This window comes from Sapajus apella, unplaced genomic scaffold (genome assembly GCF_009761245.1).
Source record: "Sapajus apella isolate SASKATOON/1434 unplaced genomic scaffold, GSC_monkey_1.0 scaffold4, whole genome shotgun sequence".
Taxonomy (NCBI): domain Eukaryota; kingdom Metazoa; phylum Chordata; class Mammalia; order Primates; family Cebidae; genus Sapajus; species Sapajus apella.
Genome location: NW_022436944.1, coordinates 15,851,766 through 15,871,835, shown reverse-complemented (window position 1 = coordinate 15,871,835; position 20,070 = coordinate 15,851,766). Strand labels below are relative to the sequence as shown.

At 34.9% G+C, this 20,070-nt stretch overlaps 1 protein-coding gene and 1 long non-coding RNA gene across 51 annotated transcripts in view; one reads left to right on the top strand and one right to left on the bottom strand.

The window, feature by feature from the left end:
- MBNL1 (muscleblind like splicing regulator 1) overlaps positions 1-20,070 on the top strand; it is a 205,514-nt gene that overhangs the window by 80,206 nt on the left and 105,238 nt on the right. For 4 of the 50 annotated variants that reach the window (XM_032258464.1, XM_032258411.1, XM_032258422.1 and 1 more), the window contains exon 2: positions 7,276-7,395. The exons of 45 other annotated variants lie outside the window; for them this stretch is intronic. In XM_032258464.1, coding sequence (XP_032114355.1) covers positions 7,390-7,395 — 6 coding nt within the window. In that variant the 5' untranslated portion in view covers positions 7,276-7,389. Of the gene's footprint in view, positions 1-7,275; positions 7,396-10,098; positions 10,656-20,070 lie in introns of all 50 variants that reach the window. One more of the 50 variants, XM_032258474.1, reaches the window with a different exon arrangement.
- LOC116536743 lies at positions 525-18,283 on the bottom strand. Its single transcript, XR_004262777.1, has 3 exons — positions 18,199-18,283; positions 17,840-17,843; positions 525-535 (listed from the first exon to the last, which is right to left on the bottom strand). It is a non-coding gene; the product is annotated as an uncharacterized LOC116536743 (long non-coding RNA).

Genomic DNA, 20,070 nt, shown 5'->3' with positions numbered 1-20,070 from the left:
TTCTACTCATGATGTGATTTTAAATATTGAACCTGTTGTATATTAATGTGGTTTTCTGAACTATAATATTTGGTGTCTCATACTGCACATTTTAACTAGCAATTTTTTTAGCTCTCTTTGGAATTTTTGGCTTTAGTATCTAAAATAGTGGCAGTAAAGGGATTTGAAAGTTAAATTGTTCTTGCTGACCCAAGGAAAAATCAGATATTTCTGTTTAGGACACAGTATGTGACAAGGAAGGTTTTATTTATTTTTTTGAAGTAGTAAGAATTGAAGAGAGAATAATGAGAATTCCTCCAAGATTAAAAGTAAATAAGATACTGTGCTGTTTTGATATAAGCAAACTTTTGAACTTAATTTGACTTCTATATTCAGTAAATTAGAGTGAAATTTCAGGGATGTCTTTATCTCCTCCTATGGGGGTGTTTTGCCAAGATTTATTAAGGGTAATATTGGATTTTAGAAAATGTACAGTTTCTAAAGGCTTGTGAACTTTTAATATTGGTAGAAAATGTAAGTAAGACTAAGTAACACACTGTTGTCTCCAAGGGATCCTGTGACTGTGACACAAAAAGTGTAATACAATACTGAATTCACCAAAAGATGCACTGTTAATCTGGGGTTATATTATGCTGTTATTTTATTAGGCATGTGATATAATGCTATGAATTTTATAATAATTATTTAATTATTATAATTCTAAAAATCTTGTGAGGCGTTTTCTCTAAAGCTTTTTACTCAGCTTTTACTCATGTTCGGATAATGTGATGTAGCTGTTATAGTTATTTGAGATTAGGGTGGAGGCAAATTACTGACATATAATTAAATGTATTTTATAATTAAAAATTAGAATGGAAAAAGTTTACATTGTATGTATAAGGTTTTGCTGACATGCTTTATGACATTACAGAGAAGTACTAGAAGAAGGAGATCTTTAAAAGGAGTGAGATTTTGTTTGCTTTGCTAGAGCAGCTTACCAGGAAATTTGAAAGCTAAGGCCTTTAATTGTGGTATCTGATGATTCTAAAACTTATACTGAATTTAACTTTGAAGATCAAGACATGGATTTCTAAAAAATAGTATTTACTCTATCAAAAGAGTAGTTATATTTTTATTTGAGGAAATTGCTTAGTCCAAACAGCACAAAAATTGACAAAAAAGTTTGTTAATACATAAATATTGGCTATTTTAATCTGTTGAAAACGGAAGGCTAGTACCAAGGGAGACAGTAGTAAAATTATTAAAGGAGCTATTGAAAAGTAAACATTATGCAACATAAAAAGAAGGGAAAAACTGACAGAGTAGAATAACAGGAAGATTAGTCATTTCTGGAAGGAAAAAGTAGGTGGGGGCAGGGGATGAAGTATTTTAAACAGGAATGTGGAACTGGAAGTGCTAGTGCTAAAAGACAGATATGAACTCATTTGGGAGCCAAACTGGGCTTTGAAAAAGGATAAGGTAGCATTTAATATCAAAATTTAAAGATTGTATTAACAATAAGCAAAAACAAAAAATGGAGAAAATGTTCTGTTAGGGATTAAAAAATGTCTGTTAAAATAAAAATTATGTTTACTTCTTTGTGGAACTGACTTGGCTTCTCTCAGATAGCAATGTCAAATGCGAATCAAGAAAAAATATTTCTGAGGCCAAGACAGGGAAGTTACTTGATCCCAGGAGTTTGAGATCACCCTGAGCAACATAGTAAGACTCTGTCTCTACCAAAAAGAAAAGAAAAAAAATTAGCCAGGCAGGGTGATGAGCACCTGAAGTCACAGCTACTAAGGAGGCTGAGGTGGGAAGACTGCTTGAGCTTGGGAAGCCGAGGCTGTAGTGAGCCATGATCAGCTACTGCACTCCAGCCTGGGCAATGAAGCAAGACCCTATCTCAAAAAATATACATATACATATATTTTTGTGAAATACACATATTATATATACATATATATATATATAAACAAGCCAAAGTTCTTTTACTTTGAAGTAATGGATAAAATAAAAGCATTGTGGATATCATGGGATATATGTGCTATTTGGTTTGAAATAATTTTCACTTTTACATTTATCTGACAACTAAAGGACTACCAATCTCTGAATATTTTAAGGATTATTTCTATGAATTTTCTAAAAAGTATAAATTATAACTGTCTATGTTATACAAAAAGATTTAGCAATCCTTATAACAAAACAAGAAAGTGAATATTGTGTGTGTGTGTTTGTGTGTGAGTGCATGTGTGTTTATTGGTAGTCTCATTAATCCCTAGTCTCTACTGACAGTATTAGGGACATTAGTGAAACAGATTTTGCTGAGCCCATTTTCAACCACTCTGACTGTTCTAATATATTTTATTTATTTAGAGACTGTGTCTGTGTTGGCCAAGCTAGTCTCAAACTTCTGGGTTCAAGCAGTCCTTCTGCTTTAGTCTCCCAAGGATCTGAGACTATAGGTCCACACCACTATGCCCAGTTAAAGTGTACTTTAAATAAAGTAGATAATTCTGGGGTGATCTCAAACTCCTGGCTTTAAGTGATCCTCCTGCCTCAGCCTCCCAAAGTGCTGGGATTATAGGCTTGAGCCAACATGCGTGCCAGCTCTGAGGTTATATTAGCATGACACCAGGACAAAATCTGCCCATTTTTATATCAGGAAAAAAAATACTACTTTCATTTAGATGCAGAAAATAGCATATGCCTATTGAGATAAAAAAAAAGTCTAATGTAGACACCTAGGATTATTATTTGATATAACAACATGGAATACATCATTTTGTATCACTGAACTCATGGAAATGCAGTACAGAATGCAGTACAGTAATCCCCCCATACCTGCAGTTTCACTTTCTGTAGGTTCAGTTACCCATGCTACAACACAATAAGATATTTTGGGACAGAGAAAGTAATAGACCATATTCACATAACTTTTATTACAGTATAATTATTGTTTTATTATTGTTGTTAATCACTGAGCCTAATTTATAAATTAAACTTTATCATAGGTATGCATGTGTAGGAAAAAAACAGTATATTTAGGGGTTGTTACTGTCCATGGTTTCAGGCATCCTCTGGGGGTCTTGGAATGTATTCCTCATAGATAAGGAATAACTACTGCATTCAGTCAGGTAAGCTGTTTGCATTGATTTTATTACAAATTGCAATGCTTCCATGGCTCACTTACATGTAATTTGCTGAGGTAACTTCTAACTCTTGCAGAAAATAAAACAGTTTACATAGACACCAAATACTGCTAAAAATCTCTTTTTCTCCTTTTCTCTCTCTTTCCATCCTTCTCCCTCTCTCCTTCCCTGTCTTACTCCCTCATTCCCTCTCTTCTCTTTTCACACTCACCTAGACACTCCTTTCCCTACACACACACACCCACCCACCCACCCCCCTGGGCATAACTGAATAGGAAATGTTTATTTTCCAAACTGTAAAAAAAAACCTTATCTCAAACACTGAAAGTCCTTCCTTTTCCTGATTTGGAAATACTAAGTCATACTGAGTCACTTGTAGATTTTCTTTAGCCAGTTTTATTTAAAGCATAAAGTTGTGAGGACAAAATGACTCAGGAATTTGTGGTGCGCTATTAGAGCTTTTCACTTTTAGGATGCTAGTTCATATTCCAACGACTTAGTATTAGTTAAAGATTGATGGGTTGTTTGCTTTCTAGAAGAACCTGAGGAGCTCACTATAACTTCACCTATTTTAACCTACATATGGCCTAGAGTTTGTTTTTTAATAAATTTGTTTCTAGGTAAGGGCATATTCAAGGAATTCAATAAAAGGAAATAGACCCAGTAAGAGTTTTTGAATAAGAAACTGTTACCTTACTCATTTACGTCTATTACTTCCACTGTTAATTGATTGACTGAGGCAGAGTTTTTGCTCTGTTGCTCAGGCTGGAGTGCAGTGGCACGATCTCAGCTAACTGCAACCTTCACCTTTTGAGTTCAAATGATTCTCCTATCTCAAGTCTCCAAAGAAGCTGGGCTTACAGGTGCCTACTACCATACCCAGCTAATTTTTTCATTTTTAGTAGAGACAGGGTTTCATCGTATTGGCCAGGCTGGTCTTGAACTCCTGACTTCAAGTAAACCACCGTTTCTGCCTCCCAAAGTGCTGGGATTACAGGCATGAGCAACCATGCCTGGCCTTGATAGATCTTTAAAAGTGCGGTTTGTTAAAATGATCAGAAAGTTAAACTGATACACAGTTGATTACATTGCCATTGATATCAACGAGAAATAAGAACTGTAGCTATAGTGGTTAAGTTGAGTAGTCAGAATCTATATGTCTATATCTATCTGTGTTGATTTAGATGACTGGATAAATGAGTCATGATTCCTCCTATCATGTGGTAATACCAAGGTCAGAAAAATCATTTATTATGATCTATCTTATGTAAAAGCCTGTGGAGTTACTTTGTTTTTCTCTCATAAGATGTCAAAATGTGCTTTCTAGAATTTTTGAATAATTTTTGCTTAAATTCAGTGTTAAAGTTGGAGACTGAAACAAATTTAAATCTTTTGTTAGCCAAAGAGTAAATCAAGCTTATGTGGGTGCAATATATAACATGACTACCCAAGAAATTTGTAAAAAAGATAGTTGTCTAGAAATTAGGTACAGAGTTGTCATTTCCTTCTCTGATAACTTTTATTATAAAAATAATTGAAGGTAAATAAACTGTAAAGAACACATCATCTCAAGCTATGCCAAATGAGCACCTAAATAAGTCCTTTTTCAATAAATGCCACCAAATGGATGTATTTCTGTAGCTTATGGCTAAATTCTGACAGAGGGGAGGTGCCTTCACCGAGTATTTTCTCTCTGAAGTTTTCATGGGCGGGGAGGGTGTGTGGGTGTGTGTGTGTGTGTGTGTGTGTGTGTGTGTGTGTGTGTGTGTGCGCGCGCGCGCGCGCGCGCGCTCGCTAGTTTATATTAGGTTAGGGTTTTTAAAAAGCCAAAGATAGCCAAAATTAGTCTAGAGAGTTAGACTTGCTGCCAAACTGAAGAAATAAGTTGGTTTCAGTATTCTTCATTGGCTTCTCAGTCTTAAAATTTGGAGATCTAAATACTTGATTTGAGCTGCCTGAAATTACCCAGATGACTTTGGGTCCTCTAGAGCTGATTCAAGGAAGTCATTTCAGCTGCTGAATAATCAAGGCAGTACCTTCCTCTAGTGTTGGTTTCAGCCCACACCTTACAATCGTTGGATTTCTGAATCTGTCTCTGAACTCATAATTATTGTCTGGACCCTGCATGCAATTAAATTAATTTTGCAAGGATGGGAATGAAATATAGGTATTATTGGCAGCAACGGTAATCCCCCAAAACAGAATGACAGATATTGTGATGGTAATAATGTTACTGCCCTGTTAATACCTCTGAAGATAAGATACACTTGAAAAATAATGTGAAAACTGAATTTGTCCTTGACTTGAAAATCTGAGAATCACATAAAATGTTTGTTAATTTCTTAAGCTAGTAAATATCATTAAGAGAAATGGACACTTATAATAAGATAAGGTTGTGTACATATTTATACATAATTAAGTTTTTGAAAAAAGATGCCCCTGTCACTAGGGTTCTGGCCAGACATGACGTTTCTTACTTTCTTTGAAGAGTTCTCACACATCATCAGTTTTCAAGAGGCAGTAGAGGGTGGGCATAAAACCACACTTTCAGGAACTGCATTCTCTAAGTCTAGATTTTATCTTTGCTATTCATTAGTTGTATAACTTCTGGCAACTTAACATTAGATGCCTCAGGTTTATCAGATGTACCCTATTATATAGGAGCATATCTACCTCGTTAAGTTATTGTGACTCTTACATAAGTTAATACATGTAAAGAACTTGGGGAATTTCAGGGCACACAAGTTTACATTATCATTAATGTTATTAGCTGTTATTAAATTCTAATTTTATGTAAACATTAAAAAATGTTAACAGTAAATGTGCAATACACAAATAAATGAAAATCAAAATCAGTGATGGAGTTTTAATGAAATAATTTAGAGCTCCATCTCTGGAACTATATAATCTTGATTTAAATCACTGTGACCTTGAAGAAGTTATGTAACCTAACTAAGCCTCAGTTTCCTTGTTTCCAAAATGGAAGCAGTACTAATATCTAATCGTTGAAGGAGTTATGTAAGTTAAATGGGATAACACATACAAAGCACAGAGAACAGTGCTTGGCACTTAATGAGTCTACGGTATTTTTTAGCTATTGTTTTATTAATTCTGTAATGTTGAACACTATGAAGTAATACTTACATATGAGAAACATTATACTTAGACTCTACCTATACAGAGTTTTCCAGTTTTGCTAATGTTTTTTGCTAGTGTTATTCTCTGCTGTGTAGGGGAACACATGCTTTGGTGTTTATAATTCTTCTGTAATAGGTAAATGATTAGGAAAAGAATAACCTTTTTTAAAAAATTTATCCTTTGTTGAGATATTTAAATTATACAAAAAACTGTAGATGCTTTTTATATCTATAGGATTTTAGCTCTGGATAAATCAGTTAGGTAAATGCATTGTTAATGATGGAAGCTGTTTAACTCTGTTGTCCAGCCACATTGTAGCCAACTAGTTAAGTCAAACACCACTGGAAAAAAAAGCAAATAATAAAAAACATCAAAATGGAAATAAAATATGAAGCAAGGAAGTCATTGCTTCTTCTGTAAAATAAAGGCCTGAGACCTAATATCTCCCTGTTGGTTCAGAGTATTGTAGATTATGGAAACATTAGGATTTTCAGTAAAGCTGTTTCTATGCCAAGATGGCAGAGAGAGAATATTATGAAAGAAATGGCCAAAATTGAATATGACATTTATTTTATATGATAACATTCTTTCTTTCATTAACAGGAAGTTTTACATAATTATTTGCTTATTGGGAATGAGGAGAATGAATGAAAATTTAAAAAGGATTCATCAAGTTTTCCTTATAATAAAGAAAACTTTTAAGAGCATGGTTTGCCATAGAATTAGAAACTTAGAATTTCATAGTAACAGTATATTCATTACCTTGTTTGGGGAGCAGATTTTCAGTATGATCACAGGAAAACACCTGTTTTGACACTCCGAAAAAGGTGCAGATATACGGGCAAACTCTGTGTAGGTGTAGAGTAAATAAGAATGCTTTGGCTAGCATCCTGCAAGGAGGTGGGTCTAAATGGTCTGCTCCAGCTTCTGCCGCTGCCGCTGCTGCTAATATTGCTGGGAAGGAAAAATGGCTGACCTGGCATATCCATTATTCTTGGTGCTGCAGCAGTCACTCAGGAAATGTTGTTTAAGGGAAACCTTCTGGATCCTTTTCATGGCACCATGGCAAGAAGAAGCCGTTACTTATCTATGGAAGATAAAGCATGGAGTTGGCTAATGGATGCTGGTGAGTGAATAAGGCAATTGGGGAGCCAGTTTACTAAGATACCATTTGGGTAGGCCTGCTCTCTCAAGGCCTGAGATGACATCCATGGGAAATGGCCTCTGGTATTTTATACATTAGAAACTGTTTTAGAGAGGAACTGTGGTTTTCACATTAGTGATCTATTTGTGATCCTTTACATGTTCCATAAATAAAGTTCTCACTTATTCTCTGCTTCACTACTTGAAATACTAATCCTGAAGATTGTTTGCTACTTCAGTAGATGGAGCATAGTTTTCCATGTAACTTCCTAGTCACTAATCGCTACTCTTGTTTTTGACTTGCACCACAGTGATTTTTAAAAAATAACTTTGTAGTATATGAAAGCAGTTATTCCTGCTTTCAGTTCTAAATGAGGACCTTTTTTTCACAATAGTAGATTATAGAATTTTAAACTAAATTATCTTTCCTTTTATGATTTATATGAGAAACAAACATGTCAATAGTTGACTTTTGTCTTTCATTAAAAAATTAGAAGAAATAATTTTAAATTAATCAGAGATGTAGATTAAATTTTCTTAAAATTATTATTCTGTGTTCAATAAGTATTCAATAAAAACTGTAACAGTTATGTTTGGGAACTTACAGTGGCATAGTAAAGATTCTGAAAAGTCATGGGGGAACAGACTTATTTAACTTCAACTTTTAACAGATTTACTTGACCAACCCCCTCTCCCCCATTCTTCTTTTTGAAGAGTGCCTTTCCACATGTGGCATTACCAGCCAATAAGTATTTATCAAGTACCTACTATGTTGCTAAGCATATTTGGTGCTAGAAATATAATTGTGAGCACGTTTGTCAAAAATTTCTCCCGTTGTGATGCTTAACAACAGTTATGAAAACCTTTGTTTAGATGATCTGATCTTATGTAAGACACTTTAATAACAACATAATTATTATAAATTATTATATTTTAAGAAGTCAAATTATTACATTTTTAAAAAGGTCAGCCACCATTTGGATTCTTCTATAGAGGCTTATACAGTCTTTCTGTATTCAGACCTATCACATTGACATGATTATATTTAAAATAATAATAACTTTAGGTTCAAGCCAAAATCTAAACTTAGGCACTGCCTATATGATGTAGAAGTATTTTTAAAGGAAAATTTAGATTTTTTGTTCTCTTATAAAAATCCCAGTTCCCTCAAATTGAAAATACTAAGTGCTTAGGCAGTACTTACCATGTTGTAAGGTAGGGGTTATTTCATTTTATAACAATGTCTAACCCTTAGTTACGTATCAGACATACGTAAGCTTTGCACAAGAAAGGGTAGCTTTTATTTCCTGTGTCACTTAGAATATATATTTTGCAGGTGAGGGGAGAAATATTTTTCCAAACACAGGATAGTTTGAGCCATTTGTCATCAATAGACTGCTATGACTATTTTAGTTATCTTAGAACTAAATACCTTGGAACAGAAGAAATTATAAGTAGATGTAACCTAAAGTCAAGAATTACACACATATAACTGGTTTTAGGCAGTAGCTTTTCTTCTTAATTATTTACAGGTATAAAGTTCATGGTTAATTTGCTTTGAGTCTTGAAAAACTCAGAGCTCCTAAATGATCTTGATCATCTTTATTTTCATTTCATACATACTAGGAATTATTGAAGTCCTGTCAGAGTTTATACTGTGTCTCTGACTTGATTTTATCCAGCTCATCAAAGCAAAATTGTCTTAGTAGCACTCGTTTGTAGTTGTTTAATATTTAATATTCAGTGAGCTCTGCAAGGTGACTTATTGGAGGCTTGTGAGTAGTTAAAGAGCTGTGGATAGTGGTTAACAAGCTACCAGCATCTCCTTGGAAAACATAGCATTATGAAGCAGAGATTCAGGAGAATCTAAGACAGTGAGTTTATCTGGCAATGCATCAAAACCAAATTAGTTGGCCAAGCGAGGTGGCTCATGCCTGTAATCCCAGCATTTTGGGAGGCCGAGGCAAGTGGATCACTTGAGGTCAGGAGTTCTAGAGCAGCCTGGCCAACATGGTGAAACCACATCTCTACTAAAAGTACAAATATTAGCTGGTCATGGTGGCACATGCCTGTAGTTCCAGCTACTCGGAAGGCTGGAGGCAGGAGAATTGCTCGAACCCAGGAGGTGGAGGTTGCAGTGAGCTGAAATTGCACCACTGTACTCCAGTTTGGGCAACAGAGTGAGACTCTGTCTCAAACAAACAAAACAAACAAAAAAACAAACTAAATTAGTCATATTGTCTGTTCTTCCTCTTCCTTATCGTTTTTCTTTCTTCCGTCTTTTGCTCTTCTCATGTGTCTGCACTCCTTATCTACTTGCCTCTCCTTCTTTGTCTTCTTCTCTTACTGTATTCCTTCAGTCTGCATCATCTGATCATTATAGAAAGTGATGAGTTTGATAAAATATGTATCATACTTATTTAAAACAATTTTTAATTATTTCTCCATTTAAAAATCAGTTGTTTAACCTTCTCTTTGTCTTTCCATTCTCTCCTCTAATTCCCAATAATGTTGCCTTTTACTTTCTGCTGCCTTGTGGATCAGCAGCCAGTGATTTTTTTTTTTTTTGTATTCATAAATTAACAATTGTGATTATAAGATAGAGTATTTTTATGTCACTTATTAGATTTTGAATCTTAAATGCAATAGGTATGCTATAATATATATCCCTTACTTTTCTTTCTAGAACTGAATCTCCATACCCACCTCATCCATGTTTTTGGCTTACGTATGGGGGTGCTAGAATGGCCTATCTCCGTGTATTTTGTTGCATTTCTCCATTGCTTCTTGTGTTCTGGCGGGAATCTTGGTGATTCTTTTCAAGCACTACCTGAGCTCTGTGCCAGTTGTTCCTCTTCTCCCAGGATCTTGTGCTGTGTGATCATGTCTTCACTTCCTCAGCCCTGTCCATTGGCAGCACCTTGGGTTCTGTGATGGCTGCCTCTAAACCCTTGTGAGAGCGGGGAACATTCCTTCCCCTGCTGCTACAGTTGAGCACCGTGCTGGGTACCATGTTGCCCTCTACACTTGCTTTCAGTTGCTAAGGCTTCCCAAGCTTTGGCTATGGCTTAGTGATCCTGCTGTCAAAACCCTGAAACTTTCCTAGCCTGGACACTCAGTGGTAGCAGCAGGTGTTGGAATTTCTCCAAGCCCCTAAGACTCTGGGTGGAAGATAATGGCTGTTTGACATAGACCTCAGGAGTTTTCAAAGCACCAAGAAACCTCTGCAGAAGATATGTAAAGGTAAGATTCTGATTTCTTTAGGAAGCTGTTTTAGAAGCTAAAAACAAAACAAAACCTGTAGCTATGGATTTATTGTAAGCTAGTAGTTAGATAATGTCCTTGGGAAACTCTGTTTCATTCATAGAACCAAAATATGAGTCTTAGATTAGGGAACTACTTATTAAAAACACAGGAATTTTGTGTGAGATTCACATTAGTTTTATTTATATTAAATCTGGCATGGAACAGATTTTTAAATATTTATTTCATTTTTTGATTCAGGATTTGTGAAGCACTTTTTCACAATCTGCATTGTATATCTAGTAAGAGAAATCTTGTTGAGAATTAAAATGGTTAAGGATAAAATAGAAGTTGTCTTTTCAAATGTCGATGTTTTATTTATCTCTATATTAATATTTAAAACCAAAAACATTAAATGAATATATCTTCAAGCTGAAACTCCTGAATCCATTATTAATTCAAAGGAATTAGAAGAGCAGTTCAGATCTTAGTAGTGCTAAGGATGCATTATTGTCCTTTTCAAAATTTGCTGCTTAGTATTCTAAATATAGTGATTTCTTTTAATGCTTTATTTTTAGTTTTTAAAAGGGGATTATTCCACTTGCCTCTACTCTTTGGGAAAAAAATTAACTACATATAGATACAAAAAACCTGGATGAAGGATATATGTGGAGATGTGATGGGGATGTGTGTGTATGAGGGGTAGGGGAGAGAGAGCAGCAGAATCTGAAGTGAACAACACAAAACACCTCTTCAGTGTTACGACTTTTGTGGCAGCTGTTATTTAGCGTTCCCCTCCTTTTTTTCTTTAACCTTGCCTCTATTTTCAGATATTTATCTGTGAAGTGACATTAAGACACCTCTTCTAATATGAGATCATTGTTGGCCTTACTGTCAGTTCAGGTCTTCTTTTTTTTAACCTGTTTGTTTTCTTTTCATTATGAACATTGTTCCTTAATTGACTTCCCCTCATTGAAATTAAGGCTATTAGCTTACTACAACATTGAAACCCTTTAATTTGAATGGCCAAAAATGCAACTTAATTTTTAAAAATAAAACACATAAATGTTTACTAATAGTTGAACAAAATGAAAAATATTAATCTTTGATAGTGTTTTTGAAGATGCTTTTTATTTATAGTAAGCTTTATTTTTATTGACATTTCATTTAACATTATTTCAGAGTAGTTCTGTGCTGTAAGATGAGCAAAAGAACAGATATCCTAAATCTCAAAGAGCTTTTTCTTTCATGTTCTTCTTCTGAGTAGAGCATAAGGTTTCAGGTTCCCCAGTGTTGACATCTAACATTGTATCCCTTGAGGTTTTACCTATAGATACAGAAAAAGGAGATAAGGCCAGGCATGGTTGCTTATCCCTGTAATCTCAGCAATTTGGGACATCAGGACGGGAGGATTACTTGAGGCCAGAAGTTTAAGATCAGCCTGGGCAATATAGCAAGATACTGTCTCTTCAACAATAAAGAAAGAAACAACAACAAACTGGGCATGGTGGCAGGCACCTATAGTCCTAGTTACTCAGGAGACTGAGACAGGAGTTTTGCTTGAGCCCAGGAGGCTGAGGCTGCAGGCATCACTGCACTCCAGCCTGGGCAATAGAGTAAGACTTTGTCTCAAAAAGAAAAAGAGGAGAGAATATTAACACGCAAAAATTGAACAATAGTAAATGTGTTGTATATTTGACACCTCTGTAGGATTGTAATGGTGATGACTGAGTTTTTTCCTTCCAAGTTCAGTTTCTGTTTTTGTTTTTTATTTAAGTAAAATGTGAAAATATAGCCTTATTTTTCAGAATAAAAATAGTGGAAGTTTGGAGATTTTTAACTCTTTGTAAGTCCAAGCTGAGACATAGCTACAACTGACAGGATCTGTTCATCATACATACTTCTAAGTTTGGAAAATATCAGTAATCACCTGCAACTAAACTCACAAGCATAAATTTTCCAGAAGGATAGAATCTTATTCCCATAAGCCTAGCAAGATCCCAGATGTAAATAGGAAAACTCAAATGTTCCTTTGGATCCTGTGACAGCTGATAAGCACCCAGGCTGCTAACTCACTGAAGAAGAACCCAGCAGAGGGGAACTGGACAGTACCTGCTTTTACATAGCCAGTGAGGCCACCTAAAGCAGCCAGTGCTGCATAGACAAAGCCAAGCCAGTATAAAGCCACCAGTGGGCCAGGGTCCTTCTGCGTTGTTCTCTTCTAATTCTCACCAGGCAGGAGATTGCAGCAGGCCTGCACCTATACCACTTTCCAGAAGGTCTGGGTGAATTGATGAGGGGACACAAACTGTAGGACGCTTAATTTTTAAAACAAAAAGATTGTTAAAGCATTTTATTCACACATGAAAATATTCAAGTTTATTCCCTCTAGACCTCAAAGTATAACTAAATGAAGTGTTTTAAAGTCTTTATAGTGCATTAAAATGGGTCATTCTTTCATATGTAGAAACAGAAAAGTAAAATTTTCATGCTTTTATTCTTAACATTTATAGTGAGTTTACAATTTTTAAAAATGTGTGACACAGCCTCAAGCTAGTAGTTAGCATTATTTGCAAGTTGGCCTATAGAGCACATTTTTTCTTTTCTATTTCTAGAGCTCTTAAATTCCCTTGGGACAAGAAATGAAATGAGTATAAGAACGTAAATTATGAATTCTCTTTCTTGGAAGTTCAATGTGAAGAAATAGTTTAAGTACTTTGGGAGTGGGAATTTATAACACTTATTTCACAAAGAGTATGAGGTACTTAATCACTGAAAGTCTTAGAAGTGAGTGTTAATTCTCAAAATAAGGATTCAATCCCAATCATAATTTCTATGAGAATTTCTGCCATCACTCAGTTCATAAGACTGTATTTCTCAATTCCCATTGTTTACTCTCTCGCTTCTATTCTGTTCTGTTCTTGGAGAGCATGGGAGCTGTTCATACCAGTAGACAATGAGCAGAATATTTATAATTGAGATTGAGAAATGTCAAATATAAGCCTTTTATGCTATAATTATTTCCTTTGTTGTAATAAATAACATTTCTTGCCTCATTAGGCATATCCATGTAGAAAATAAATTTAAAAATAAGATGTGTGCAGAGCAACTTAAAAGAGATGACAAACATAGCAATGAGCCCAGATAGTGACATTTTTGATACTTTAGAGGAGTTTTTCACTTCAAAAACAAAATATTCCTGTTCATTATTTTTATGTGGAAATAAAAGCTCACTGAATCAGAATTATTCAAAATTAAAAGGATCTCTTTGGTGAGTTGTAATAATATATTGATTACCTACTACCTTTGGTCCTGTTAACAGTGATTATCTTATTTGTTCTTCACAAAAACACCTTGAGGCCGTATTATTTCACCTTTACAAGTGAAGAAACTGGTAGCAAGAGAAACCAGATAAGCAACCCAAGGCCTCACAACTGGACACGAGGATTTAAACGGAGGACTTGTGGCTCCAGAGTCCATTCATTTTTAGAGGTCCTCATAAGTTGTAAATCTGGCAGTGAGTGCCAGTTCCCAAATCAGTCCTAAGCCTTTTCATAGCATGGTACCAGCAAGGGGATTGTGTCTGAACCTCCTTCCAACTCAATTTGGATTGCCATTCACTTACTGGCTATTTGACCTGTCCTCTCTTAGCAATAATCTTACCCTGTCTAAAAGATGAATAATATTATCTCCTTCTCAGCGTTTTAATGAAGATTTAATTTTATGAGACTGCCTATGCCAAGCACTTAGCACAAAGGCTAGCATATGGAAAATAGCCAGTAAATTGTTGATGTTATTATGTAATGTTCCCGAGGTCACACAACTAGAAAAATACTGAGTCAGAACTCAGGCCCAACTCTGTCTTACTGGAAAACTAAGCAAAACTAGAAAACACACACACACACACACACACACACACACACACACACACACACGCACACAATGTCTCTCTCTCTCTCTCTCTCTCTTTTTCTCTCTTTCTCTCTCTCCCTCTCCCCCCACAAACAACAGAACCAACAAAGCAAAACTCATGCTGTTTCTGGATTATAACACTACCTCTCAACTGTAAATGTACCTTTTATGATAAGTAAATAAGGATGGGCATGTATGCTGAAGGGACAAGTAGCATAGTTTAGTGCAAACTTTCAAATTGAGGCATCCAGTGTGTAACAGTAAGCAAGTTACTTAACCCCTCTAAGGTTCGCTGACTACATATTAAACTAAAAATAGTATCAGTTGTATTGCATTATCATGGACAATAAATGATATTAATACATTTAAAGAGCTCCAATAAATATTGGCTTTTAGTAATTGATAGAAGTATCAATGTTTCTTTAAAAATATATTTACCTCGGAAGTAACACCACACAGCTACAACCATCTGATCTTTGACAAACCTGACAAAAACAAGCAATGGGGAAAGGATTCCCTGTTCAATAAATGGTATTGGGAAAGCTGGCTAGCCATGTGCAGAAAGCAGAAACTGGACCCCTTCCTGACACCTTACACTAAAATTAACTCCAGATGGATTAAAGACTTAAACATAAGACCTAACACCATATAAACCCTAGAAGAAAATCTAGGCAAAACCATTCAGGACGTAGGTGTAGGCAAGGACTTCATGACCAAAACACCAAAAGCATTGACAACAAAAGCCAAAATAGACAAATGGGACCTAATGAAACTCCACAGCTTCTGCACAGCAAAAATGATATGCATTTTTAAATCATCTTTCAATTTAAAAAATTATACATGGAACAAGCCAAATATTCTTCAAATACCGTTTTTATTTAGAAAGACTGCTGTATAAACTGCTCTGTGTGTGTATGTGTAAAACATTGTTGATGCATTAGACATAATTTGCAGAAACTACTAATTTTCACATTATTCCCAAGTAGAACTGGAAAGGTGCAGTACCAGCTTAGCTTTATGGTTAAAAGCGTTGGCCCTAGAGCCAGATAACATGGGCTGAATCCCTAGTTCTGCCACTTACTGGTTCTGCTACCTTGGGTAAATTACTAGACCTCTCTAAGCTTCAGATTTCTAATCTTTGTATAATGAGTTTTAATAAAAGAATAATAGGATTGCTTTGAGGGTCAAATTAATAAACGTAAACCACTTATAACAGTGTTCAATAGGCTGGATTTTTGTTTGTTTGTTTTTTGCTATTCTTTTTATGTTTTGTCTCCAGCAGAAGTTGTTATTTAGCTGCCTATTTTATGAGGTAGGACTGATGGGAATTGACAGTCTTAGGAAGAGGTACAACCGTAAGTCAGTGGAAGTTTTTCCTAGTTAAGTTGTCAAATGCCAGAGGTCAAATTTGTGTGGCAGGATGGGGTCCACAGTGTACAAAAGCTTGCAGGTGAATGAGGCGAGACAGCTAAGCTGAAGGCAAAAAACAACGTGAAGTGATATCCTTGGGCAATGTTTACAGTAATATAGTATCCCTTTGGAAAACATAGAAAATGATCCTCAACTGTGTCCACCCAAAATAGATTCCGCATCTCAATGTCATAGAGTCAGAAATTTCTACCAATATCTGTTTAAATCATTTATTTATATTCCTTAAATATTCATAACTCTCACGTAAATGAGGATCATTAGTTTTTAAATGCAGTTTTCTTTCTTCTTGATTTTTGCCATATTGTCCCATTATTCTGAGAAGAGCTTATGTTATGAGAATTATTATTTTACTGAATAAATCTACTGACTAGATACAAGATACCCACATATATTTTCCTAGAATAATTTAAATCCAATTTCACTTATTTAGACCTTATATTACTATTATCAGGATAGAAAAATGTGGTCCTGCAGTTTTGTTTTGAAGCTTGCCTGGGCCATTTGAAGCCACCATGATCATTTACGTCAAAAATGAAGATTATTTGTTGCCCAAGAGAAAAATACATCATTCTCAATTTAAAATACTAAAATAGTGAGAGTTTCATAAGCTGTTTCATTGATTTCTGACCTTGGGTTGGAAAGCTCTTATGTCTCTGTTACCTCAATAGGTATAGCGACATTGTACCAGTCTCCATTACCAGATTGTTTCAAATCACTTTTAAAAAAAGGAATTTAAGCATGGTGGCTCACACTTGTAACCCCAGCACTTTGGGAGGCTGCAGTGGGAGGATTACTTGAGTCCAGGAGGTTGAGACAAGCCTGGGTAACATAATAAGGCCCTGTCTCTACAATTTTTTTAAAAAAACAAAAATAAATAAACTATCTATATTGTATTTAGTTTAGGATTGAGAGATCGAGCGCCTACATTTTAATGTAATTATAATTTTGGAGCTATGCTGACATATTTGTAAACAAACAGTAAAAACTCATATTACAATAAAATACCCAACTATACTATATTAAAATTGCTACTTGGGAGGAGATCTCTTTAAAAAGGAAATTTTAACTCAGAGGAAAGTTTGATTTATGTTCATTATAGAACCAAAATTATTTTAAAATATTTTCCATCAGTTGAAAGTAACATGAAAAAATGAATTTTTTAAAAGCATTGACACTTTTTAAAAAATATATATTTTTATAGAACCTCAAACTGAGTTAAAATTATACTTTTAGTCACCTTCAGGTTATAGTTTTTGTATCAAATGTATTTTAAATTTAGGTTTCATGTCTCTTACGCCTTCAAATAGGCCATTTTCTGCCTGTTGCTCAAATATGTCAACCCTTGTAGAATCAGGTTAGTTTACATTGAAGGCTTTCAATGTGTTTGGCAGGAAGTCAGGAGCTTTACAGCAAAGAGGACTGAAAATCATCTAAGAAAACAGTGGACAAAGCACTGGACTTGGAGTCAGTTACTTGGCTTCCTGTGACAGGTTCCCATCTGATCACCATGTTACTTTGTGTGTGTCATGTTTTCTCTGAGGCATACCCGCCACCATCTTGCCTTCTTGGTTACACAAATCTAATAAAGATAATGCACAGCACAGTGCTTTTTTGTAAACTGATATTCATCTCTGTGAAGTAATTCATTTATCTGGAAAGCAATACAAGTTTAAAAATTGTGAAAAGTCAATCTTTTTATGAATTCTGCTCGAGTCCCACAACTGTATGTTGCTCTCATAAACATTAAAATTGAAAATATAATTATTGTTTTTATAAATATAATTGGTAGTATAAATTTTAATCTATTTAGAATAACAATGTGGTAGGTGAAAAGAATAGACTTTTCTTTTCCTCCAAGATGAGTCATATATTTTAAAAATTAAGATGATATTTACTATTTAGTCTACAATTTTGAGAATAATTTCCGTTGTCCAAAGAGCTACATACCTTCCAAAGGAGAAAATGAATGTAATGGGAGGAAAGGTAGGGAACAGAAAACAAAGAAGCATCTGTCCCTTATGGAGAAAAATGTATTTTTAACAGATACTGGAGAATATAGAAGTTACTATATCAACAAAAAATTTTATTTGCTCAAACGGGGATAAGCCAATAAATGAATATGTGAGTATGTGAATAAATGAGTATGTGCTAGTGGAAATCAATGAGTGAGTAAATTAAGTGAACAAGTAAATGGATAAACTCTTCCTGTTTATCATTTTTAGGAAACAATACTTATTTTAAAGTACTACAAATAATTCACTGAAACAACCCTGGTGAAATTCCTCATTTTCTCTTGTGGTAATAGGCAGTTGTTACAGTATAATCATAATCTTTTGGTTGTAATTTACTGTTATGTAGGTTGAATTACCCTACATTCATAGACCTTTTGAAAATCAGGAGATGAGAAAACACAAATCGTAAGCAAGAGGTCAGTTAGTGCTATTCTAAAAATAAACATTGGCCCATGTAATCACATCCGAAATAAAATAAACAGAAGTGGGTTAAGAAAATTATAGTGGTTTAGAAGAATTTAGTGTGTTTACTAGCTCCATTTTCATTTGATTTTGATAGTAATGATTATTATAGGAAGGCAGAGCACTTTGTACTTCCAACATTTAGCTGGCAGCGGCAATTGCAGCAAGACCCAAAGTGTGTTGGGTGTCTTTGGTGTAGAAAAATGCACTGGACTTGACACAATCATAGAAGGTTTTTAAGTGCTTGAGAAAGAGGCTGAGGAAGCAGGTGAAATATGAGATTGGGGCTTGTCGGAAGTCTTAGGACATTACAGAGAGCATAATAAGCCTTGCTACCTCCTGGGAACAGGATACGTGCTTACAGAAATAAACTGAGGTGGGAATTTGAAGAGAAGGGAAGAACTTTGGCTGTCTGGGAAGCAAGATCGTGTTAGCCTAAGTTCTGGCTATCAAGACCTCTCCTGGGGCCCATTTTCTAAGAATGTATCCCTTGTGCTAAATAGAGTATATATGTACAGGCACACTGCACATGTTTGAAATACTTGAATAACAGTTCTTCAGGAGTTACTGTGTAATTAATTGTAGCTACTGCCTTTATTTACCTTAGTGCTGATTCAAGGGGCTAAATTATGACTTATCTACAATGTCTTGTTTCATAGTTTGAGAAAGTACGTAAAAAATATTGAAAAAAATTGCAAACACCAGTGGTGTTATTTAGTGACTAGAACAACTGGAAACTTCTTACTTGTTAAGTGAATAGCTGAATGTAACATATCCATGGCATGTTAAAAAATGAAAAAACAAATGGACACCAAACAGATTACTGAAATGCTAGTGTCTGACTTTTCTGAGCTGCACTACAAAAAATTTTTACTCTTGCTGCTAGGTGAAATCACTCAACTAGAAGTGCTAGATATAATTTCTGACTAATCTCTTAGTCATCCTAATAAGAAGAAAGTATTTAGTTCCTTTTTTTTAAATAGCGGTCCATCTTCAACAATAAAATTGCATAACCTACTCAAAGATATTTCAGGAAAATTGAGGTGTTGCTTTCAAAGAAGTAAAAAAGCATTAAAAAGTGGGCACAGTAAATGTATGTGTGTGTTTTTAATGCTACTGTTTTATCACTCATTTCTCAACATGTAGGTAGGAAGGTTAGCAGAAAATAACCTCAAGATTTATAGTTTGGATGACTAAGCCTGGAGCATTGCCCTTTGTTAAGATAAGAGATATAGGTGTTAAAATTGATGTTTTCTCTTTCTTTTTAGGGAGAACATGTAATTGGTTTGGGAGGGTTAAATTTACAGAAAAACATCTGAAACTTGTTTACATAGAACTGATAGTGCTGTTACAGAAAGAAAATACCCAGAGAGAATGTACAGTAAGAAGAAGGGATTGAAAGACAAACCTTGGTGCATCTCTCTATAACCAGCAGTCAGAAAGGAGGAAAATCAAAACAAAATGCCAGAGAATGAATAGATTAATACATAGCAGGTAAATGAGGATGGCACTTTGCCAGGTCAAAAGAGAAAAACCAGGAAGTAACTAGTTATGCTAAGAGGAGACAAAAAATGAGAAAAAAATCACTCTGGCAGTGA